This window comes from Garra rufa, chromosome 15 (assembly GCF_049309525.1).
Source record: "Garra rufa chromosome 15, GarRuf1.0, whole genome shotgun sequence".
NCBI classification, from domain to species: domain Eukaryota; kingdom Metazoa; phylum Chordata; class Actinopteri; order Cypriniformes; family Cyprinidae; genus Garra; species Garra rufa.
The window spans coordinates 7,036,838-7,063,614 of NC_133375.1; the positions used below are offsets into that span (position 1 = coordinate 7,036,838).

General features: G+C 38.2%; 2 protein-coding genes across 2 annotated transcripts in view; one reads left to right on the forward strand and one right to left on the reverse strand.

Annotated features, from left to right (window-relative positions):
• LOC141287486 (protein NLRC3) overlaps positions 1-24,909 on the forward strand; it is a 47,452-nt gene extending 22,543 nt beyond the window's left edge. The window contains exons 4-9 of the mRNA XM_073819640.1: positions 14,759-16,505; positions 16,742-16,903; positions 17,191-17,364; positions 20,826-20,999; positions 23,353-23,526; positions 23,698-24,909. Coding sequence (XP_073675741.1) covers positions 14,759-16,505; positions 16,742-16,903; positions 17,191-17,364; positions 20,826-20,999; positions 23,353-23,526; positions 23,698-23,719 — 2,453 coding nt within the window. The 3' untranslated portion in view covers positions 23,720-24,909. The remainder of the gene's footprint in view (positions 1-14,758; positions 16,506-16,741; positions 16,904-17,190; positions 17,365-20,825; positions 21,000-23,352; positions 23,527-23,697) is intronic.
• Positions 24,910-25,006: 97 nt separating this feature from the next.
• The window catches only part of LOC141287068 (nuclear factor 7, brain-like), a 7,717-nt gene continuing 5,946 nt past the window's right edge, over positions 25,007-26,777 (reverse strand). Inside the window, exon 6 of the mRNA XM_073819205.1 lies at positions 25,007-25,506. Within this exon, the coding sequence (XP_073675306.1) occupies positions 25,007-25,506 (500 nt within the window). The remainder of the gene's footprint in view (positions 25,507-26,777) is intronic.

Sequence of the window (26,777 nt, forward strand, 5' to 3'; positions counted from 1 at the left end):
TCATCATATGAGCAATCATTAGATCACAATCATCTTTTTTTAGAACAGATAGAAGAATTTACGAGTCTTCAAAGATAAATGACTAGAGATCAAAATAATGTTGGTCAATATTCAGACACAATGCTTATCAATTAGTCATTTTTAGTTCAAAGTCCATAATGGAAGCAAACCAAACAATGCATTTGAAAGTTTGTGTTCTTAACCCCTTAAGCTCTGGCCACGCCCTAGGACCCACCGGTGGGTCCGCAGGGGGGTCATCGTATTATTTTAAAAAAATCTATTAATTGTTAAGCACAAAACTAGACATATATGGTATTTTTTGAAAGCTTAGAACCTCTGCTTTCTTGCGAATCCAATGATATTTGCATTAATTTTACATAAAAAAAAAAAATACAGTCTAAATTTGTTATTGCGCAACCTCCCCCCCCCCTCGAGAAAATCAGACAAATAATGATGTTTCATATTTATGGCACACAAACTCACTAAAAATAGACAAGTCATATATCAAATGAAAGCTCTTACTCTCAGGAATATAAATATGTGCTTCACTTCACAGATTTTTCACATTACAGTAAAATATCGAAGAATAATTTCAAAAGAATCACGAAAACTGAAATGACTCCTGTGAACAAGCAAACTTTTGCATCATATTTCTGCACTAATAACTACATCTGTGCTCACATACTAGCCTAAAATCCTATATCAACTTTTAGCTTAGGTTGTTTTCTTCAAAATGAGACCATTTCTGTCAGTTTATTCCGAAGTATATGGGTAGGGCGCCCTTTGGTGTGTCTACTGCTTTCAGAAATTGAAAAAAAATTACTAATGCAAAAGCACAATCGGAGATTCTTATGCCTCCTTTCAGTCAAAGCTAAATAACTTTTGCTTGGAAGATGTTATCAACAAAATTCTTTTTTCTCGTGTTTCCTGCCACCTTGTGGAATCAAAAGAAACTTTCTGCTGGGAAATAGACCAAACAGGTCCTAAATTACAGACTTCTAAATATCAACTAAAATCTCTTCAGCTCTGGCCACTCCCTTGGACCCACCGACGGGTCCACGGGGGGGGGTCATCGTATTATTTTTTTTAAATCTATGAACTGTGAAGCACAAAACTAGACATATATGGTATTTTTTGAAAGCTTAGAACCTCTGCTTTCTTGCGAATCCCATGATATTTGCATTAATTTTACATAAAAAAAAAAAATACAGTCTAAATTCGTTATTGCGCAACCTCCCCCCCCCCTCGAGAAAATCAGACAAATAATGATGTTTCATATTTATGGCACACAAACTCACTAAAAATAGACAAGTCATATATCAAATGAAAGCTCTTACTCTCAGGAATATAAATATGTGCTTCACTTCACAGATTTTTCACATTACAGTAAAATATCGAAGAATAATTTCAAAAGAAACACAAAAACTGAAATGACTCCTGTGAACAAGCAAACTTTTGCATCATATTTCTGCACTGATAACTACATCTGTGTTCACATACTAGCCTAAAATCCTATATCAGCTTTTAGCTTAGGTTATTTTCTTTAAAATGAGACCATTTCTGTCAGTTTATTCCGAAGTATATGGGTAGGGCGCCCTTTGGTGTGTCTACTGCTTTCAGAAATCAAAAATGAATAATGTAAAAGCACAATTGGAGATTCCTATGCCTCCTTTCAGTCAAAGCTAAATAACTTTTGCTTGGAAGATGTTATCAACAAAATTCTTTTTTCCTGTGTTTACTGCCACCTAGAGGAATCAAAAGAATCCTCCTAAAGGAACATAGACCTAACTGGTCCTTATTTACAGACTTCTAAATAACAACTAAATTAAAACAATAATAATTTTTCTTACTTTTTATTTGTGTTTATGACAATATTGTAAAAATATGAAATCCAAAATATGCAATATTTTACCCATGTTTTAAAACACTGAATATTTCCTGTCAAATGAGACCATTTTTATCAATTTATTCCAAAGTATGTGGTTAGGGCGCTCTTTTAAGTTCAGGTGTGTCTACTGCATTCAGAAAAAAAAAAAAGAGAATTAAAGGAGACTCCAATGCCTCATTTCAGTCAAAGCTAAATAACTTTTGCTTGGAAGATGTTATCAACAAAATTCTTTTTTCCCGTGTTTACTGCCACCTAGTGGAATAAAATGAGACCTCTTGCAGGAACATAGACCAAACTTTTCCTAATTTACAAATATATACATAAAAAAAATAATAAAAAATATATATAAAAATCTGACTTTTTGACTGTGTTTATGACAATATTACAAACATATACAATACAAAATATGCAAAAATTTACTCATGTTTTAAAATTCAGAAAGTTTCCTGTCAAATGAGACCATTTTTATCAATTTATTCCAAAGTATGTGGTTAGGGCGCTCTCTTAAATTCTGGTGTGCCTAACTCTGAAAAAAATCCAAAATATGCTGCAGAGCTTAAGGGGTTAAGCAAAGGGTTCAAGAGAAGGATGTTTGATGTTTGAGGGCTTGTGTAGATGTGTGTGAATGTGCTGTGTAGTATGGGATAAAAGTCCGCTAAACCCATCTTTTCCAAGAGTCAGTGGTGATTTAAGGCTCCATTTAGCAGTCCCTCCAGGATTTCGCGGGATTTTTTTGTGATTGTTGCGGCCTAAAATGCCAGATTTTGCGGCAGCTTTTTCAAAAAGTTGCGGGAAAAGTTGCGATTTTTTTAGTCAGATTTCACAAACATGTTATGAATTTTTTAAGTGTTCTTTGCAAGCTTACTCCCCCAAAGCACAGGAATTCAAAAATTCGGCTTTCTGCACGCTCTGATCACATGCAGATCTGACAGCAGACAATCGCTGCTCCTTCAGGAGGCTGCAGCGCAGGTTCAATTAAGACAAAATCATGTTGTCCCTGTGAAATATTTAGACTTTTAGCATTTTGTTGCCGCTGCGACACGGCTAAGTCTATGTGGTAAACACTGGAATAAATGATTGATGAAACTACCGTGTGAAAGCATAAAAAAATGTTTTGTTAACTGCCCCTCTCAAACTCGATAGCACTATCACCTTTGCCCACGCAAGGCCTGCCTGACAACTGACAAAAGCAAACCACCACAGACCTAGTTTTACAAATGTTATGAAGTTTTGTTGTTTCAAAAAGTTAGGAGCACCAAAAAAAAATTACGAGCACCCAATTTCTTTTATATCTGCCGATCTAGATTCTTCATGTCCGATTCTGATTGTTTTACAAGCAAATGGTCTGATTCTGAAAACCTTTTTTATATATTTATTTCATGCCTAAAGCAAGGGACAAGAATGAAGGAAAATGAGTACATGAACTAGATGTTTATTTTCCCTATTATAGGTACAGCCATTTAAATTAGAGGCAACCACTGTATTTTTAAACAATTACAGTAGCCTATAAATACCAAAAAACACACAACACATCTCTTACTTAATCGTGTAGACAATATATGCAGCCATCATCAAAGTAGTACTCTTTCAATATTCAAAGTGCAATAAGAGGGATATACTAAATATACTAATAACAGCCTAGATATTTTATATAACCTAATTTGAGCGCATTGGGGAGTCGCTTTGCAAACGCAGGGTATTAAAATTGCTTTTGAATGTGTGTGCGCATTTTACTTTTTGGTTTCGTTTTAACGACCGCACGAAACTCTCGGCGGTGCTAAACGTGCTTTCTAGAGAGCGGATCGGCCGCATTTTTCTGTCCGAACCCGGCCCGCGTCCGACAGAGCAGTAACCGAACCCAACAGGCATTAAGATATTTATGTCCGAGCCCGATCCCAGCCCGACAATTTTTTTCTCATACTAATGACACATATGCACTTTTTTGTGTGGAAAGCCCGCTTTTATGAAGCAGCATCAGCGCAACACCGAATATTCGTTCAAACAAATTACCTACTCCCAAATAAGAAATTAGCAGCACAGTAATTACTGACACCTAAAAGGTAGGCTATTTAAATAAAAGACGAACGAAAAAAATGGCGCAGTATTTTTATTTTATATTACATAAACATTATGTATAACGTTTGTGTATATATGTCTATATATAAAATGCATATATTATTTTGAAACCCAAAATAAATGAGTCTCAAACATTATTAACAAACGTGTGTTTATTTGAACACTTTCGTCAGTGAACAAGCAGCCTACAAAACGCTAAAATAAATCAAATAAATAGGCTACATTTAAATATGTAACTAGCCTAAATAATAATGTTAAATAGGCTATTAAACAAACATTCGTTGCAAAAATGTGTAAAACCTCGCCTGGACCTTGTCCGACAGCTCCTCAGAATTACTGTCCCGAGTCCGACTGGACATTTTTTCTCTTTCCTATTACACAGCTGCTGTTTTTTAATAGCAAAGTGATTACATTTGTTTTCGTTTATTTAGTTTATAAAGTAAATTTAGAAATATATTTGGAACACTTTTTACTTGTTGAATTCAAGTTTTTGTTTTTTAAAGTAACGACCAAGCGGCAGATTAATTTAGCCCTCTCAAGTAGGCTAATCATGATTTCAATTAATTTTAAAACTTAAAGCATATCACAATATTAGTTTAATCGTTTAACCTAAATGTGTGCTATTTTAGGCGCATATCCAGTCGTTTGTGCAGAGAGTGAATGCTGAAGCTCGCTTTGCAGGACATGGAAGTGCCGGTGTGATGTGAAACTTCATTTCGTCATTTCAGTTGCAGTAATATATCATCCGGATCTGTAAAGGAATAATTTAAATAATTCAAATCAAAAACAAAACTCTTTCATTATCTATATGCCTAATTCATAAAGATGCATAGGCATTAAAGGCATTAAAGGCGGTAAAAAATGGTGGTAATTTTGAGCCCTGAATTGCTTTGTGTGGTCTTTTCGCAGTGATATTTGTAGGTAATTTGCGGTAAAGTCGCGGTGATTGGATGAAATTGCAAGGCCGCAAATAAATCGCGGGGATTGGCTGAATTTGCGTGAATTGGCGTGATCGCAACATAGCGAATTTCTGGAGGGACTGATTTAGGAGCGAGGATGAACTGTTCAAGGCCTACCTGAAGTCCAACGTACAATCAGAATATCTGCGGCCTGTCCGAGACTAGACGAAACTCACTCACGGTCACAGCATTTCAACCCCATGTAGTTCAAACACAGCAGATAAACGAATGGCATCGCGGACATCCGAACACTCGTCCACTGTGTAGCTGGCGGAAGTCTTGTGACACGAAAACCTTCAGTCTCGTTGGCTCATGGTCGCATCATACTTCACAGTGCTTACTGTCTGTTGATTTAGCAGTTGTATAGCCCAAACACTGCTATGGAAAGGAGCAGCTTGCTGGAACCTTTGTAGTCGAAACACTCTTCCGCAGTGCAGCAAACAAGCTTTTAAAACACAGTAATCTCCAGTCTTGTCTAAATTCTGGTACATTTTAAACGTCTAAAGACTCCAGGCAGTTCAAACTGCTTCAACTTTACTTTGGCTCTTGGTGTAGTGGGAAGAAGCCTTCAACCTAGGGATGCTCATTTCGGTTAATTCTCCTGACCGACAACCGCTGCTCGTTATCCGAACATTAACCGTTAACTGATAAAATTAGAATAATAAATTCGTTTAAAATAAAAATAGAATGCACGAGTATCTGTGATGATATACATAAAAAATACAAGCAAATGTTTTATTTTAATGTGCAAACAGCAGCATACAGAGCAACAACAAAAACTGCATTCACATATAACGTTACTCAAATTATCACGCATCAGCAGCGCTTCTGAGAACAGAGAAAATCAGAAAGAAAAAAAAAGAATAATATAAATAGGCCTATACTAAATGTGTATAAATTAAATAACTACCTAATTAATATGACAAAACTAAAACACACTGAATCCTTCTATGCGCTTTGAAGAAAGGTACCGGTCTTATTCTTCTCGTCGGACATAAAAACATATAGCAGGCCAGCCTATACCTCAGTGTACCTAGTTTTTAACATGTGGACATGCTACACGGATAGACTGGGACGTTGTCTGTTAACTCTTAGATCCGCGACAAAAACACTTCACAAAGATCCTTTCAATTTGCGGTTCGGGACGGGTCTTTTCATCCACTGGTCATATGTGGAGAAACGTGTTTTCACAGCGTTCAATAGCCAATCACAGACATTTCTGTTGATTACATTATCGCTGTGGCCAATCAGAGGCGGCTATGTTACGATCCACTCACCACTCAAAGTGCCGGTTTCTGTACTGCTTCTACACCTCTGCGAACTCTCTCATTAAAACAAGAAAGTGTAGACATGATGAAAATAAGAGATTAATTGTACAGTGTAAAGGTTATTTTAATACTTTTTATTAACTTTGTGAGATTGCGATGAACTGCAGTAATGTATGAGTGACAACTTTCCAGTGATAGTAAGGGGAGCGCGCACTCTTTAGACTATAATTAATTTAGAAATTAAATAACGTTACATTTATTTATGGATTCACTCTTTGATAACCCAATATTGTCAGTGCCATCGTGTTGCATATAGGCTACTACATCAGTAACATAAACTAAGAAAAGGTAAAGCAGGTGCTTACTCAGCAAAATATGTCTGAACAGCCGTACTGCACGGACACGCGCCCGTGAGTAATACATTTTTTCTTTCACCATGGTGGAAAATTCTTACTGGCGGTTAACGGTTAAACGGTCAATATGAGCATCCCTACTTCAACCACATGCACACACACCTGCATCTAAATTAACCTGATTCCATTTCCTTCTGGTTGCTGACTCCTCCTACTTGTTGCAGTGCATTATGGGTTCTGTAGTTTTTTTCGTCACAGCTGAGAACCTCAGTCCCTTCAATCACAACAACATCTACAGGCTGATCCACTGGGTTATGTCCCTCATGTCGAACAATGTAGATCCCCATTACTGTCTGCTTCATCACTTCTTTGGCACTCAACCAATTGCAATCCTGTGCAAAATCAACAAAATATGCAGCATTTGTATGACACCTAATCTTTAAGAACACAGTACAGGTAATATATGAAAGTGGAGTAGACGGAAGAGAAGCATTTGCTTACAGCATACTCCTTGAACAGCTATACATGGTCTTAATTCAAGTATGCACACAATGCTTTGAGGATGCATTCCCCTGACACATCTATGCTGTTATTCTCTGTATATTCTCAAATATGCATATTTGTATGTCTTATATATAGATGACTTTTAAGGGTATTCCATGTTTGGAAAGCACACGGGCAACTCGCATAACAACATGGATAGCGCTGATTTCTGCCATAATGACCATGGCATAGCTTATAATGTTTTATCAATTTGTACCTGTTAGACTCTCATGCTCCACACTCCTTACAAAGCCACATTCAGATAGCTGGAAGAAAACCAAGCACAACAATCAATTAGGAAATTGTAAAACCACAGGTATCAAAATGTATCAGTATGTAAAATCTGATTTTGATTATACTATTATACATTTATATACTGTATTCCAAAACATGCATGTCCAAGTACCCATTAATAAAAAAGTTCCCTCTATTTCATGAAAGTAATAAAAGGTGTTTTAAAAATATCCATGAATTAATTAAAATTAAATAACATTAATTAGCCTAATACTACTTACCCAATGGGGAAAAAAACTGAAAGCCAAGAATGTGTAGCGGAGGGGAATATGCCACCGCCTTGTGGGGGAAATATTAAACACTTACACCTACGGATGACTGAGTGAGCAACAGGATCTTAGTCCCCCCACCCAATGCTTTAGGTCTCAGTATAACAGTTGGTTATATGTTGGTGTCTACCGTGTTGCTATGTGGTGCTATAGATAAGGTGAAGTGGGCTCCAGGATTTACTTGATACACGGTGGCACCTGGAGTGTGTGTATGCAGATAACTTTAAAGATACTAGCTTTCTATTGCAAAACCCACCTTCTCCAAATCTAACAAGATAGATGAGACGCCCCCACTCCTTAGTGTAAGAGACTCAACTTAGTAAACACAGTTTTAGTTTAACTAACTAGAAATATCTTGATGAAAAACATTAAACTCAAGAGACAGATTAAATGACTTTTTCTTTTCTTTAGTTTCTTCACAGGAAAAGTAAAAGTATTTCAAATTCAGTCAATTTGGAATAAAATCAAAGATAGACAACAATAAAGAAAATATAAACAATTTGTAACAGTTTCTGTTGAAACTTAAACAACAATCAGTGTTCTTCTTTTAACGCACTGAAAGGCATTCACAGTCAGTGTGATTCAATCAGTTCAAACTTTGAAAAGTTCACTTCAAAAATCCAGGAAAAATTATACTCAGTCCATTCAGTAGTCAGAATGTTCATAGACTTGCATAAAGGATGTGAATCACTTTGCAGGTAAATTCACGTTACAGTTCCGTGTATGAGAGTTTTCTCTTAAAGCACAGTTCAGTACTTTTACACTTTGTAAAGAAAAGATTTCTTGCTTACCAGCATTCAGTGGAAAATTAAGAAAATAAAGCACATCACCACTCTTGGGACATGGATGGAGCGCTGAAAGGTGTCCAGATAGGCAGGGTACTGTTCCTTTAACTCTATGATCTTCAACGATTGTCCCCGTGATCCTAAAGACAACAGCTTGATCCGACGAGGCCGCAATCCAGTCCGACGAAGATCAGTCCAAGAGCACGAACAATATACGATCCCATCATAGATTCAGCTGACTCTCCTCACAAAAAAAAAATGAGCAACAGCATTCACTACGTTTTGAGTTCGTATGAACTTACAAAACTGGATGTAAACGCACAAAAATCACGGCAGTATTCAACTCCAACGCTGAATGACTTTCCAAAAATTCAACAGTCTGTCTGCAGCTTCACCTACGAGCACTGCGTAAACTTGTTACTATAAATAACTCGGCTCGTTAAGACAAACGAAGACTTAGAAGCATCAACATGCAGTTTTAATGCATGTCACTGATCTAAACTTAACTTTTAACTCGATAAAAGTTCTCAAAAACAACGCATTCTTCATCAGCTCACCGCTGCTTCTCTTCTCTCTCGCTCTCTCAGTGTGTGTCCGACACTCACGCAAGAAAATAGTAAAATAACGCGACGAAATACAAAATAAAAGCTCTTGCGAAATAGAACTTGTAGATCCCCTACAAATGATTTATGTTGCTCTTGTAAAACCTGTGAAAAGAATACAAAAATGAATTAGAATGATATTTACTTAAATTGATAGTTATGATATTTTTTTAATGTATCAGAATGAAATGCATTTTTAAATAGATTCGGATGGTTTAGTTCTGCTACTGAAACCACTTTTCATGTCACTTTAAATTATAAATGAAACTTTCACTTTAAAAATTTGTGATCATACGTTCTATCAGGCTTCTCTCCAAACTCCGATTGTAAAGTGAAACATTATGTACAGTAAATTAGGGCTGCAGGATAATCATCGTGCGATATGTCACATTGAGCCGCATTTACAACGCAGAGCCGTTGATCAATGACGAGCCGCGCACCTGATGGAATTTACCACTGATTACAGAACCGGCTTTACTGACGAGATGCACATTATACATCGTACAATGATCATCCTGCAGCCCTAACTATAATGTACTGTAACAGAATACCGCTAGCAAACCATGTCCCTTTAGTGACCCGAAATAACGCGTAGACAAATCTAAGCAAATACCACGTTAATGTCTAAATATTCACATGAATGCAGGCATTTAAACGAATTAGCTATTTTTTCATTGCATATACATGTGATCCAAGTTCGTTTTAAATATAAAAATAAAGAGTCAAATATCTGCTTAAATACAATACTAGGACTGTTTTGAACAGTTTTTAATAACTATCAGCACAATATAGACAAGGATGGTAAGAGATTTTTGGACTTACTGATTTCACACAACTCCACATTAATGGCATTGGCTGAAGCGGTCACCGGAAGTTCCTGACTTCTGAGCATGCGCAAAAGAAGTAGTTGACTCGGCTCAATTCCTTTTTGTAGTTTCAGCAAAAATTAATTGAGCTAATTTAATTTCCCCTGGATTTAGTTTCGATTGATTTGAAATAACTGTGTATATCCCTTAAACGGATTCATTTTATTTGTTTCAATATACTCTGTTTATTTTAATCAAACAACACACATATTTCATTTTTTTTTAGTGTAGACTTTCATATATTTTAGATTCATTACACAACAACTGAAGTAGTTCAAGCCTTTTATTGTTTTAATATTGATGATTTTGCACGTAACATTAACATTAGGTTAAGCAGAAGGTTGTATGCTTGTTTAGGCACCAAATTCTGAATGTATGGGCTATTTTTTTTTTTTTACCCGAATTGACCTTAACAGTCGATCGCCACGTGAATTCCAAACTGATCCTGACCAACATTCTCAAAAGCATCCCCGGTTGCAATCGTTTCCTTAACACCACATTACGACAACATGCTATAAAAACATTCCGGTATATAAGACCTCGATTATATCCTTAAAACGGTTTGCTAATGTGTGTGATTTTTAATGTAGGCTAATGTATACTTTAATTTAAAAAGTCGGTTGAGTCTGAATTTCGATCAGATACTCTAAGACAGTGGTTCTCAATCCTGGTCCTGGGGGACCCCTGCTCTGCACATTTTGCATGTCTCCCTTATTTAACACACCTGATTGAGATCAGCTCATTAGGAGAGAGATCCATGAACTGAACTAACAAGCTGAAGATCTCAATCAGGTGTGTTAAATAAGAGAGACATGCAAAATGTGCAGAGCAGGGGTCCCCCAGGACCAGGATTGAGAACCACTGCTCTAAGATATTTAAAAAAAGCCATTTTATGCTTCTGTTGTCTGTGACATCATAGAACTATAACGTTACACTGAGAAAAATGATAAATACATAAAAAAATAGCATTAACTTACCTTTTCGCAGAAAAGAACAATAATCTCTGTCGCTAGACTCAGATTGGCGAGGTTCCGTGTGTCACATCCCCGGGCCTTCATGTTGGTTTCTCCCATTCTCCCCCGCAGTTCAGTGTGTGTTTGGTTCCTCCTTCATTGTCTCCACCTGGATGTGTAATCAGTCTGTGTATTTAAGGTGTGTGTTTTCCCCTGTACTCTTGTCGGTCTTTGATGTTATATGGATGTCTTACCCTGCTGTTCCTGTGTCTGCTTGTATTCCGTTGGATTTATTAAATATTCGTCTTTTACTACGCCGTTGTTCGTGTGTTCCTGCCTACAACGTGACAGAAAGACCGACCTAAACAGTTTATTTGTTGCGATTCTCCCCGTTTTGTTTTGCGTATTTTTTACCAGTCTTTTTGTTTCCGTTGTGTCTCATCCATGGATTCCTTCTTCCGTCCAGAATTCATCCTCCTCCGGCTGAAGCAGGGGGAATTACCGCTCGAGGGCTACACATCAATGTTCCAGCTAGTAGCTAACACCACCAGCTACTCGGACGACGCGCTCTGCGTGTTCTATGACGCGAGTCTAAACGTGTCATGCAGAGCGCCGTCGTCCGAGGACGGCCCTCGAGCCGATTTTGCCTCGTTTGTGGAGTGGACACTGGCGAGAAACCGATCCTCGTTTCCCGCCTGTTCCAAGGAGAATCTCGCCAGTGTCACTCCAGACCCAGAGCCCAGCCAGCCACCCCGACCGACGGATTATGAGCCCATCGTAGACGGAAAGCCCGAGCCCGGAGCGACAGCAGTGTGGAGCGCCGATGGGGTCATATCATCCGACCAGGTGCGAGAGCCGACCACTACATCTGCGACGGTGGAGTGCTGCGTCGAGCAAGAAGGGGCGGTAGAGAGCCCCGCCCACTGCACCATCACTGAGGGTGAGCTGGAACAAGATTTTGGGGATGTAATTGACTGTGTCATGGAAATGCCTATCTGCCTGGACTTCCCACCCACCCTCCCTCTTCTGTCTAGTCCTCCCACCCACCCTCCCTCTTCTGCCTAGTCCTGAATCTCCGCTGGTTCCGCCCAGCCTTCCTGAATCCCCGTTGTCGACTGTCTGTCCCCTTGCTCACCCTCAGTCCACCATCTGTGCGGTGGGTTCGCCGTGGGTCTGCCAGTCTCCATCGGTGTCATGGCTGGAGGATCCCTCACCATCGCCTCCAGCCTCAGAGTCCTGGACTCCACCTCGGCCCTCCGACCCTGCGGCTCCACCCCGGCTCTCTGCTCCCTCGTCGCCAGAGCCTTGGGTTCCACCTTGGCCCTCCGGATCCGCGGTGTCACCCAAGATCATCGGCTTTCCGTCTCCGCCTCGGGCTCTCCCACCACCTGCTCCGCCTCCGTCGGTCGGCCCCTTGGAGTCGTCAGCCCTTCCTCCACCATGGCTCCTCCCTCCATCGGCTCCACCGTGGGAATACATCTTGGCTGCGTTCTGGGTCCCACCTGGCTCCTCCTGCTCCAGCCCATACCTGTCACATCCTTGGCTCCTCCCTCCGTCACCACCCTGGACTCCATCTTGTGCCCTCCTCCCGGGAGTCCGTCCTCCGCCGAAACCCCCTCCTAAGACTGTTTGTTGTTTCCTGTTTGTCGACGTGAGGACACGCCTTCCGGGAGGGGGAGGTAATGTCACATCCCCCGACCTTCATGTTGGTTTCTCCCATTCTCCCCCGCAGTTCAGTGTGTGTTTGGTTCCTCCTTCATTGTCTCCACCTGGATGTGTAATCAGTCTGTGTATTTAAGGTGTGTGTTTTCCCCTGTACTCTTGTCGGTCTTTGATGTTATATGGATGTCTTACCCTGCTGTTCCTGTGTCTGCTTGTATTCCGTTGGATTTATTAAATATTCGTCTTATACTACGTCGTTGTTCGTGTGTTCCTGCCTACATCGTGACACCGTGCTTCCAAATGGTTATTTCCATAAGAGTTCCAGGCAATTTAATCACAGTTCGAAATTAATGCGCTACCTTCCTTGAATATGCTTGCGCATGTATACACAAATACATTTTAAACTTACGCTTGTTCTTCGTCTCCACTTCTTGTATTCAAATTGTACACAAGTAATAATAATAATAATGCTAACACCAATAAAGCAGTATAATATTAATAAAATGCATTATTAATATTATTAATGCTTTTACTAATGTATTTGTCATTTATTTGGGCATTTAATTCAATTTAACTAATACTTGTTACTGTTGTTGTAATATTAATTATATAAATGTTGGCTATGCAGTGCATAGTTTTAAGGTTTAGTTAAAGGCTTAGTTGAAGGCTTCTTATCACACTTTTTTTTTCTTCAAGAAATCCAAACCATATTAATTTTACTATTAGGACTGTATGCAATAACATATGAAAAAATAAAAACATCTGTAATACTTCAAATCAAGAAATCTACAATTTTTTTTAAGTAATTTCAATTATAAGTTTTATTTATTTATTTTCCTTTCAACAGATAAACGGACATAAAAACAATGTAACTGATACCTCATTATCCTCGGAACATCCTCCAAATGATGCATGTCAAAAGTTGTAGTTTTATTAATGCATCATATTACAAGAACATATATATAAAAAAACATTAGGCCATCTCAGGCCTCAATGATCTTCTCATAACATTCTCCTGATGTGGCTGAGAGAATGTTCCTCTAATGTTATCTTGAAACATTGTAGAAATGTTTTACTGACAACATTATTGAATCTGTTACATCAACAACATCCTCAAAACATCATCAGATTGTTAAAGGTCAAATGTTCCAGTTTTGTTATTATATTACATTACCAGAATGTTTTCTAAAAACATTACACCAACTAAGGCCTCAATGATCTTCTCATAACATTCTCCTGATGTGGCTGAGAGAATGTTCCTCTAATGTTATCTTGAAACATTGTAGAAATGTTTTACTGACAACATTATTGAATCTGTTACATCAACAACATCCTCAAAACATCATCAGATTGTTAAAGGTCAAATGTTCCAGTTTTGTTATTATATTACATTACCAGAATGTTTTCTAAAAACATTACACCAACTAAGGCCTCAATGATCTTCTCATAACATTCTCCTGATGTTACTGAGAGAATGTTCCTCCAATATTATCTTCAAACATTGTAGAAATGTTTTACTGACAACATTATTGAATCTGTTACATCAACAACATCCTCAAAACATCATCAGATTGTTAGAAGTCAAATGTTCCAGTTTTGTTATTATATTACATTACCAGAATGTTTTCTAAAAACATTACACCAACTAAGGCCTCAATGATCTTCTCATAACATTCTCCTGATGTTACTGAGAGAATGTTCCTCCAATATTATCTTGAAACATTGTGCCAATGTTTTATTGAGAATATTGTGTAATTTGTTACCTCAACAACATCCTCACAACATCCATAAAATGTTGCAGAAATAATGTTCTCGCTTTAGTAATATTTAACATTATAGAAACATGTTCTGAAATAACAAACGTTCTTAAAACATTTTTGGAACATTACATTCAAATGTTTTTTTTCTGAAACATTAACCAAACATGTACGGAATGTTAGCCAATGTTCTGAGAACGTTCCCTGCTAGCTGGGTCTTCGAGTCAAACACTCCAAATGACATGATCATATGAGAGAACTGTGAACCTCATTAAAAAATCAAGAACAAAACTACAAAACAAAAGACAAGAAACAAAACCAAAACCAAAAAAATGTTTTTTTTTTTGTTTTTTTGTTTTTTGTTTTCATTGGTAGAATATGATTTTAAAAATGCCAAAGTCATGTGTTTGAAATGTAAAAAATGTATCCCTTTTACTGTAAGTCACTCTGAATATAATATATAGTTTCTGTTGTTTTCATCAGAACCTGCCCCTATGTGTCTGCATAAACACAAATCCAGACTGGGAGAGAAATTCCAGTGGCTAAATGATGGAATACCATATCGAGGGAACTTAACACTTTTGAGTGAGATCTATACAGAAATCTTCATCACAGAGGGAAACAGTGGAGAGGTCAATAATGAACATGAGGTGAGACAGATTGAGATGTTCAGAAGGCTAGAGAAGCAGGAAATACCAATTAAATGCAATGACATATTTAAACCCTCACCTGGACAACACAAACCCATCAGAAATGTGCTGACAAATGGAGTTGCTGGCATTGGAAAGACAGTGTCAGTACAGAAGTTTGTTCTGGACTGGGCTGAGGAAAAAGCAAACCACGATGTGCACCTCATATTTCCACTTCCTTTCAGGGAGCTGAATTTAATGAAGGAGGAAAATGTCAGTCTAATGCAGCTTCTCCATCGATTTTTCTCAGATATACAAGAATTGAGATCAACAGACCTTGATCATTACAAAATTATGTTTATCTTTGATGGACTCGATGAGTGTCGACTTCCTTTAAATTTCCAAACCAATCAGACGTTGTCTGATGTCACACACTCAGCTTCAGTGGATGTGCTGCTGACCAACCTCATTAAAGGAAAGTTGCTTCCTTCTGCGCTCATATGGATAACCTCTCGACCAGCAGCAGCCAGTCAGATCCCTCCAGAGTGTGTTGATCAGGTTACAGTGGTACAAGGATTCAGTGATCCTCAGAAAGAAATTTATTTCAGGAAGAAGATAAATGATCAGAGTCTAGCCAATAAAATCATCACACATATCAAATCATCAAGGAGCCTGTACATCATGTGCCACATACCAGTCTTTTGCTGGATTTCAGCCACTGTTCTAGAGAAAATATTGAAAAAAGCAGACATCTCAGAGATCCCCAAAACTCTCACTCAAATGTTCACACACTTCCTGATCTTTCAGACCAAACTGAAGACCCAGAAGTATGATGAGAGAAGTGAGGTAGATCTTCAGCAGGCCAGAAGAACCATTTTTTCACTAGGAAAACTGGCGTTTGAACAACTGGAAACAGGCAACCTAATTTTCTATGAGGAGGACCTGAGACAGTGTGGCATTGATGTCAGAGAAGCGTCTGTGTACTCAGGAGTTTTTACCCAGATCTTCAGAGAGGAGATTGGGTTGTATCTGGGGAAAGTGTACAGCTTTGTGCATCTGAGCATTCAGGAGTTTTTTGCAGCTTCATTCAGGTTTCTATCCTTTGTTTCCAATGAGAAACTTAAGTCAGAAATAACCACTTTTCAAAAAAAGGAAGTGGACAAGGCTTTGCAGAGTGAGAATGGACACTTGGATCTTTATCTGCGGTTTCTTCTGGGTCTCTCTCTGGAGGCCAATCAGAGTCTCTTGCGAAGTCTATTTACACAAGCCAGAAACACAACTCACAACAATCTGGAAGTAACTGAGTACATTAAGGAGAAGATCAGGGAAAATCCCTCCCCAGAAAAATCCATCAATCTGTTTCACTGTCTGAATGAACTGAATGATCATTTTCTACAGCAAGAAGCCCAAACATACTTGAAAGGAACTCGTGTTAATCGTCTTGCTGATCTTAAGCTCTCTTCTGATCAGTGGTCAGCTTTGGTGTTTGTGTTACAAAACTCAGAAGAGGAGCTTAATGAGTTTGAACTAAGTAAATACCATCAATCAGAAGAAGGTCTTCTGAGGCTGCTACCAGTGGTCAAAGTGTGCAGAAAAGCAAAGTGAGTATTTACATGGCTTTACTATTTAATGTATTTTAAACGCTAAAAATAATAAATATTGAATCCAGAATACAAAATTTAAGTTGCAGTGTCATTTTCATTATAACTTTTATTTTGTTTCATTTACACTACATTATGTTTTTACTGTTTATATGATTTATAAAACTGTATTGTTACTTTAATATACAGTTTGATAATGACATTTAACACAGAGTTGTTATTATGCTTTCTCTTAGTCTAAGTGGCTGTTTTCTCACATGGAGAAGCTGTTCAGCTTTGGCCAAAGCTCTTAGAAATTTGAGCGTGCTGAACCTGAGTCACAATGACCTGCAGGATTCAGGAATGAAGCTGCTCTCTGATGGACTAAAGAACTCTCACTGTAAACTCAAGACATTAAAGTAAGTATTGTGTATTTTCAATGCAATCAGTAGTTACAAACTATGAGTGGAAATAACATACTACAAATTACATTGCAGTAATGACTTGTAGACTAAGATAATCAGAGCAGGTCTTGTTTTACAATTAGATTTTTTTTTTGTCTTTGTCTTGTTAGATATTTTCTGTCCTGCACTGGCTGTTTATCCTTGTATTTTGTTATAAACACTACAACAAACAATCACTGCTTACTGGACACATAAGTCACAGTTGTGTAAGTATGAGCATATATTTTTCTTTCTCTCTGCAGGCTGTACAACTGCAGCATTGGAGAGGAGGGTTTTGATGCTCTTTTTTCAGCTCTGAGATTCAACACCTCACACCTGAGAGAACTGGATGTGAGCTGGAATAAACCAGGTGTCTCCGGAGTTATGTTGCTCTCCGATCTATTAAAGGATCCACTCTGTAACCTGGAGAAACTACTGTGAGTATTACTATTTTTGTCATATTTTAAAATAGTGGGTTGTATTATTTCACCTCTCTCTTCTATATCTGTTTCACCCATTACTGCAAATGGTTGGATAGTGTGCTGAAAGCCATCTTTTCCCATACATTAGGGCAGTGTTTCCCAACCTTGTTCCTGGAGGCACACCAACAGTACAGATTTTCTAAGTCTTTCTAATCAAAAATGCCAGATTCAAGTCATCAGCTCATTAGTAGATACTCCAAGACATGAAATGGATGGGTTAAATAAGTGAAGCATTCAAAATGTATACTGTTCTGTGCCCCATGGAACAGGGTTAAGAAACCTTATCATCCCCTATTAAAGTCAAGAATCAAGACACACTGGACCATATTCAGTGGGTCAGCTTCAGACTGTCCATCTGAGGCATGGGGTATCTGAACATTGAAATGCTGTTTAATCTCCTGCAGTCATTAGAGAACTGGAAGGTGTCTTCCCTCTTTGCTTAGTGACAGAGTGATTTGAGATTGACTGTAATTCCTACACCTCCCTGTCTATGGTCTTCTTTGAGATGAGCAAAATCTGTGCAAAACAGATCACCAGTTATCACGTGAGAGGCATGACAATTAGAAATGTGTCTGATTGACGCTCAGCTTGCTCTGGTGTCATGCTGACATATGCCAAAAATCTCTTGAGGCAGCAAGTCGGTCGTGCAGTCGAGCGCAATTGCTCTCCCCCGAGTATGCTGACCAAAAACATGATGGGAAACAACTTCCTAATGACACACCTTAATGCTCATAGGTTTAAGCAACCATGATGTTGCATTTGATTCTAAAATGTTTGATTTTTATATCTGACATAATGTGATTATGTGTTTAAATTATGTGTGAATATTCCCAAATACTATGAGAGTGCAATTTCTGTGTGGGAAATTTTACTGTTGTCGTATTTCTAAATATATATAAAATATGTGTCTTAATCAAACTAAACATAGATAAAAAAAAAACATCCTTGGGAGAAATTAAATGCCTGCAGCTGTCTACACTTATCTACTCTTATCTGGCTGAAGAATTCATCAAGCCTTTTCATTTGAGGAGGTTATTCGAGATCTGGAGCTTTTCCTTACTTACTTATTTAGCTGGGTAAAAATATTCCTAATTAAGTGCAAGCTTTAACATTTGAGAATCTCGATACTGGTTCATAAATGCTAAGGTAGATCTTTTAGTTTATGCTTTTTTCAGTTAATGTTAGAGTAAAAAGAGCCACTAAAGATTATTTGTAGCATTCCTCCCATTCAGCAAAGCTGACTGAGTTATGTTTTTTGTTAAAATGGATAAAAGTTAACCCTCCAGAATTGTACTTGAAATATTTCCAAATGAACTGATACTCATTCAAGATCAGTGATTAATCAAACTCAAGAGTTAATATTTATATCAGAATTGAATCGTCAGGTCTGTATCAATACTAGGGTTGTTCCGATTCCGATACTAGTATTGGAAATGCCGCCGATACCACAAAAAATTCTAGCATCGGAATCGGCAAGTACTTGGACCCACGTAGCGATCCGATAGCTTTTTCTTAAACAAGACCTAAGTTATTCCTGCTAGCAAATCGGAAGCCAGTTATTCTTCACTGCTCAGAATGCAAACACAGGAAGTTGTAATGTGTTGCCACAAGCAACCACAGCGAAGAAGTAATACAAACGTGCTAGCAGTATATCCGCTGTTTGGCAGTATTTCAGACTGGACCAACCAGCCAGTAAAACGACATGTCTCCTTATGGGGCCTTATGATTTCTACGATGTGGAAAACACGGACGGAATCACGGAATCCAGTCATAAAACGGAATTAACAGTTTAACGCGGAATGTCACGGAATTTGTCAAAGTTTGGATGCATTAATCAAAAGTAGGTCATTACACTTAAATCAAATTGCGATATGACTAATATTAAGGCGCAAACCAACTGTGTAAATGTGAATTCTGCGTGTCTCTCTCACGTGATTTTGTTAACGACTCGTACTGAAGCACGTGTGACACTTGCAGTAATATAACAGAGCTCCAGACTGTGACCATTTTTTCTGCTGCTGCGACTAATTTTTGTGCAAACACAGGATGCAAACACAGGAAGTTGAAACTAAACGAAAGTGAAACTAACGCGCAATGTTTGAGCTGCTCGGCGCTGTCCGTTTATCAGCTTGGACCGCAGGGCAAACAAACTTGCACGAACCCAGAACAGCTTTATTCGGGAGCCATTGTTGATTTTGCAACACTGTTACTGCTGCGACATCCAGTGACAAGCATTTAAATTCGCCACACAATGAATAAGGTTGCTGCGATATCTAGTGAAAATTATGCTTAAAATTCTCTATTATAAACCAGGCTGGTGTATGTCAGAAAATCAGATTAGTATTTCTAACTATATAAAAAATATTACTGTCATATGTATGTCAGATAATAAAAATACTCTAGTTCCCTGTATATATCACTGTATATTTTTGTTTTATTAAGGGATAAGTATGAAGCACACCATAAAATAATTCTATCAATTCATACAGAGTTAGTAGTATCTACAGCTGTATATACAAATACATACCCAGATATCGGATTAGTACTCGGTATCGGCCGATACCCTGAGCACAGGTATCAGAATTGGTATCGGGAAGGGAAAAAGGGTATCGGAACATCTCTAATCAATACCTGTCATAATCACCTTCGGAATCCACACCTAGCTAAAAAGAATAAACAGCTCCTTTAAAATAAACATCAAATAGTCATTGTTTGTGAAAAGAGAATCCATAAGAGCGCAAAAATCAGTCAATGACACCTGTGTTTTTCTAATTTTTTCTTCATCTAATCTAAAGTCATACGTTCAGCATAATTGGCTCTAATGTTCAATGCTGTCAAAAAAGTTCTTAGTAGACATTTTTGATGCCATTGTGAGCACATCTAAATGTAATGTATTCATTTTCAGATTTCCCTTCAATTGTGACAGTTGTATATTTAGTTTAATTTTGCCCCCTTATTTTGGGATGCCAGATAACATTTTCCATGCCAGGAACATTTTCCTGTCTATACTGGGATGTTGGAGAATGAGACACGAATGCAGAGGTTTGCAATGGAACGCTCCTGCAAGTGTAACCACTTTCTGTGAAAGGCAAAGGAGACACAATTATTCATCTCTCAAGTATTCTTCCTCTCTGTGTTTATATCTCTGTCCTATTTATACAGAACCAGTTCCAGTTGTATATGATGATCTGGAACTGCATTATTGATTACAGCTGCCAGGGGCACAGCTGGTTGAGGCACCAGCATCTTTTCACAATGGCATCTGATATGTTACTTATATTACCTGCGTTGCATCACACAGTCCAGTGCTTATTGTTTATTGGACACCTTAGTAAAACACTTTGTTGCCCATCAAGTCATTTTACCTGTTGAATGTGTGGAAAGAATGTAAGGATGGATTTTCTTTCTCTCTGCAGGTTACAAAGCTGTGATATTGAAGAGGAAGGTTTTGCTGTTCTTGCTTCAGCTCTGAGATCAAACTCCTTACACCTGAGAGAACTGAACCTCAGCTCTAATAAACCAGGAGATTCAGGCGTGAAGCTGTTGTCTGATGTACTGGAGGATCCACACTGTAAACTGGAGAAACTTCAGTAATTGATTATTATTATTTTTTATTTTATTTTAGTAATTATTTGAAAAGATTCTATCAAATCCCCTTGGAATAATTTTCTTTTATCTTCTTTCTTTTTGTTTTTGTTTAATTTGTCTGACATCTGTTTTCTTACAAAAAATTAATAAGAAAAGTTAAAAAGCCCTGGGGCCTCATGTACAAAGACTTGCGTTGAATTCATACTAAAACATAGCGTACGGACAAAGCTGTAAATGTGCGTACGCAGTAAAAAAATCAGATGTATGAAACACTGCGTACGCGGAATTCCACGCATATCTCTTTGTACATCTGAATTAACGTGAAATTGAGCGCACATGCACGAGCGCAAAACCCCTCCCTGCCTCCTCCCCCATATTAATATGGTAATGACTCCACTTTGGCAAAACCAAGCGAAAAAGCAAGCAAGAGAAACTTAACAGAATGTGATTTGAAGGTGCTCCTCACCGGTAGACCGGAGAAAAACTGTTATTTGCAAGTTTGTAAAAAAAAAAAAAAAAAAAAAAGAGTGGGAGAGTTTAGCTGACGCAGTTAACGCAGTGGGGTTAAAATTAAAAAAGAAATGGTCCGATGTAAAGGTGGAGAACAGCGGCGACTTAGCCTACGTTTCAGCGCATCAGTCAGAGTCATAGAGCGCAAGCAGATGAACATCGTTGTCTTGTAACGGTAAAATATCTTGTTTGAATAAGTGCAACGTTGTCTTTATGAAATAAACAATAGTAGGCCTATGTCTATAAAGGTTCATATAATGCCTCACCACACGGTGTGATGTTGACATAATGTGATTTAGTTTGACACAAAGCAACCGAGTGATCCTTGTCAGCTAGGTAAAATATTTTATAAGAAATTTCTATTTTGATTTTATGGTTATCTGCTGAATTTGCTGATGCTTGTAAATTACATGATGTAATTCATTAACATTTCATCATATTATATAGCCTATATAGCCATTGAGAGGGACATCCCAGTGGATCGCAGTGTTGTTTGAATTAGTTTACATAAGATATATATATATATATAAGGGGGGGGGGGGGGGGGGGTGCCCTTTTTTCAGTTTCAGCACATGCCCCTCAAAAGGTCTGTGCACGGCTCTGGTACCACCGGCATTTCAGCTGCCCAATCGCCCGCTCTACAAGTGCGAGGATGGGCATCATTGTATCTGCGCTCTTGGTCAGTTTGTGGGTTGTTGAGGGGGGTTAACAGCCACGTCTTTAATGGATAACCGCGGTCTCCTGATATGCAGTTAAATAATTACGCTCAATAAAATAAAATAAAGTAAAACTTAGCTGTTTCCGATTCACGTATCCAAATTGTTCTTCAGATGGCGCCTTTATAGCAATGTCCGTGCAGTCGATCGCTTGCGCTTACATTAGGATAACCGGTGATCGCTGCAAATTGCGCTTTGTTTGGCTGGTCAACTGCATGGTATGGAAATCTTATATACCTGCTAGACATGCGGATGATCCCGTCCCATACAGCTGGCATTGCACGGCTCAAAGACGACTGGCTTAACCCCGAGCGATCTGCCAGTTCCCTTTGGAAAGAACAATTTGCCAGGAAACCAAGCGTTATCAGCACCTGTAAGGGAACGGGTAATGCGTGGCTCCTCGCTGTCTCAAAATTTGGACCCAACTCAGCAAAGAGCTCCAAGAGGATAGCTCTTGGAAATCTGAAACAGCTTATAAGCCAGTCATCATCGTGGGCCAGAAAATCACTGTGATCCCTAAAAACGCGTTCCCTTCGGATTTGGCCATTGACAATGTCCTCCAATAAGGCCAACACTGCCATTGCCATAGACTAAGGGATGTATACATTTGCAAATGCTTTTATATGTTCTAAATCACATAATTGGTAGAAAAATATTGTCTCAATTAACCCATTTTATCAATTATAAATTAATAGCAATGTTTTCCACATGTGTTGGTGCAATACTTTGTAGTGTGCAATTTAAAATAATTGCCTCTAGGAGTCGCCAAGGGAAATAAAACAAACACACGCACAAAAAATACACGTACGCCAGACATGGAGTTGGCGTGGATCAACGCACATTCTCACGTTAATTTCATCGTTAGTAAATCCAAACGTGAGCGTGAAATCTGGCGTACGCAAAGTTTTTGTGCGTACCCAGCGTTGATACATGAGGCCCCTGGTGTCTGCTTTGTGTGCATGAAATACAACACAGATGTATAGGCGTCACCACCATAGTCACAAAAATAAACACCCATACTTTCTCACTTATAATACTTTTTTGGGATGTATCAGTTATTTTTACCTCATCCAGCATTTATTTGTTTTTTATTTGTAATTATTACATGTTGCCCTCTTTTTCTTTGTAGGCTGTCTGACTGCAGTATTGGAGAGAACGGTTGTGCTGTTCTGGCTTCAGCTCTAAGATCAAACTCCTCAAACCTAAGAGAACTAAATTTGAGCTCTAATAAACCAGGAGATTCAGGAAGGAAAATGCTCTCAGATCTGCTGGAGAATCCACAGTGTAAACTAGAGAAATTACAGTAAGTAATAATTTTATTTCATTTAAGTAAATATTTTAAAGGATTCTATCAAATTCTCTATCTTGATAAATGTATATCTTATCTCTTTAGTGTTCTGTTTAACTTGTCCATCAGTTCAGATGACTTAAATATGTACTGTATGTCTGATTTGTTTTATCTTCAACATTTCAGTTTATTACCTCACCTGCCATAAGTCACACGTGAAACTACAAAACACAAAAAACAAACAACTTTCTTCTGACTGACAGGCCTGAGTGCCCCAAACTGGACATACATCTGAACAGACCCAGAGCTTTAAACACAAACACAGTTGTGTGTTGTTATAATTAATGCTGTGGATGATAAATATTGTCATATCGCTCAAAGACTGTAAGTTAGCCACTTAAGAAGTTACATGAATTAGCTTATCTAAAAATGTTTAATAAGGCTGGCTAATAATATTGTTTATATTAGTGTAAAGCGAGTGTACTGTATAATTTATAGAATTTTGTATTTGCAACAGTAAGATGTGTTGTGAGGATTGAGTGTACGCATCTGTTTAATAGTATGTGGATTGTTTGTTAAATAATTGTGAACATAGACACTCTTTGCTCATGTACTAACAATAACAATAGTGAGTCTTATTTGTACAATGGGACATTTTGTACAATATGTTAAGTTACATTTTACGAAATTTAGACTTTAACAAACTAAATATGTATGATCAGTAGAAGAGTACAAGTTTTGTATAAAGAAAATAGAAGCAACCTTCAGCAAAGTCTAAGACAGATTCTTAAAGGAGTAGTTCAACCAAAAATGTTGTCATAATTTACTCACCCTCATGTCATTCCAAACCTTTATATGCTTCTTTCTTATATTGAACACAAAAGAAGATATTTTTAAAAATTTAAAGAACCAAGAAATACTATGGAAGTCAATAGGGACCATGAACTATATGATTACCAGCATTCTTTGAAATATATTATGTGTTCAGCATAACGAAAGAAACGTATACAGGTTTGGAACAACATGAGGGTGAGTAAATGATGACAAAATTTAACATTTTTATTTTTTTAATCCCTGTAAGTGCTGATCACACCTAAATATTCTCGAAATAGAGCTATATATAGCCAAAATGGCCACCCTCAGCCATCATATGACACCATATGACACATCATCTGACACCATTCATTTGTTTGTGATTTATTACAATGCAAAAAAAAAAATATTTTAATAACAGGTTACTTTATGATTAATAGGTTATAGATTAATATTCCTGCTGAACAATGCCCTCTAAACAGTGTACATATTGTAAACTACATTAAGTCTAAATAGAGTATACTCTATGCATCATATGCAAAAGTGCAATATATAAATGCATTTTCACTTCATCAAAATAAAATAACAGACATGAGCTAAATAGCATGATTCTTGAAATTTTTAAATCCTTAAGACTACAATTTTAGTCTGAGCAGCTTTATGCATATGATCAGGGATGCTTTTACAGATTTACTGGTAAAATCCTTAGATAGTTAAGTTCATCAAGATTACAGAAAAATGGAAAGATTACGTCAGTGAAGGTGGTTCTAAATGTATGAAGATGTGTGTTAGTTACAGGATCAGAGAATGACACTTTTCCTCTGTCATAGTCCAGATCAACTCTCACATACTCAAGCTCCTGTCTAACAGGAAAACCAGACCCTAGCAGTCTGTACGGATCATACTGCACACACCAAACATCAGTCTTAAAGAAACCACGTCCCTTTCTTTGGTTTGATTCTGTAGTTACTCCAAGACTCCAGCATTCACTCTCTTTAACCTCCACTTCCCACCAGTGTTTTCCAAAGTTAAAACCCTCTGCACCCAGAACACACCCACAGATGTCAAATCTCTCTGGATTATCAGGAAGCGGTTGTTTGTCCCAGATGTATCTCACACTGGTCAGAGCATCAGACAGGATGAGATGTGGATGAGCCGTGTTTGGATCCAGAGTCAGAGGAGCTGAAGAGACAATATCAAAAGGTGCTTTTATGAGGAATTGGGAATCTCACCAGAGAGACCAATCTACTTTGAGTATAAACTAAACGAGCCATTGCACATTGGCATGCAATATTTACATCTAACTGCCATGCTCTGCAGTATAGGTATAAATTGGCAAACAAGTGCAACACATACTCAGATTTTTGCTGATGCACCGAGACGGTGTTCCGACTGCTCAGCGATGGTACAGCCCCGAGTCATGACCCATGTTCAAGGATTAATGGAGAATACATGAGGATACTGGCTCAACATGAACACTACAAAATGTAGCAAACATGTTGGATGTCACCCAGCCCACAGCTCTACAAATATCTGTCAGTAAAGCAGGAAGAAATACTTCTGGTAGAGTGAGCTTGCAATCTGAGTAGGCAGCGCATGCTTTGAGCTTGGTAAGCAAAGGTGATGGCTTTCACTATCAAGTGGGCTAAACATGATTTGTCAACCGAAAATGCCTGCAGGTCCCCTTCCCTCTTGATGGAGGCCAAAAGCAACCAGTAGCAAAGTTTTCATAGATAGAATCTTTAGTTCTACTGACTGCAAAGGGTCTAATAGGACATTCTAAAGTGCTCTAAGCACCAGAGTCAAATCCCAAGAGGGCAAGAAAAGAGATCCCCAGCACATGGGAGAGTTTACTCATTTCCTAGCTGACCTGAAGACCAAACTGGCTGAGGCTCGGGGGTTCCCGAAGTGGGTTCTGTGTGTGCAATGCAACACTTACTTAGTTCCACAGTTGGTTAGAGAGTGCTTAAAGGGGTGCTATTATGCTTTTTCACTTTTTGAACTTTAGCCAGTGTGTGGTGTGTATGTTTGGGCATAAAAACATCTACAAAGTTACAAATCTCAAAGTCCACTCCAAACGGAGATATTTCGTTTTTAAAAAATCACTTTTCAAGAACTACAGCGGAACGACTCGTTTGGACTACAGCGTTTGTTTTCCGGATGCAATGATGTCACAACGCGGTATCCCGCCTACTGAAATTCAATTTGTTGGCGGGTGGGGGATTCGCCTAACTTTACCCATGTAATATGGACAGCCGCTTTTGGGATGCTACAGCGAGCCGTAGGTCGGCTCGTTTAAACGCAGCTTTAACTAAAGGTTCGCGAACTGCTCCGGTAGCCGTGCTGAAGCAGCGCCATTCACGTGTGTTGTACAGAGGGTCCAAACATGTAAACACGAACTAGCACATCTCTACGCCGCGCCGTAGATATGTGCAGTATGTGGTAAGAGATTT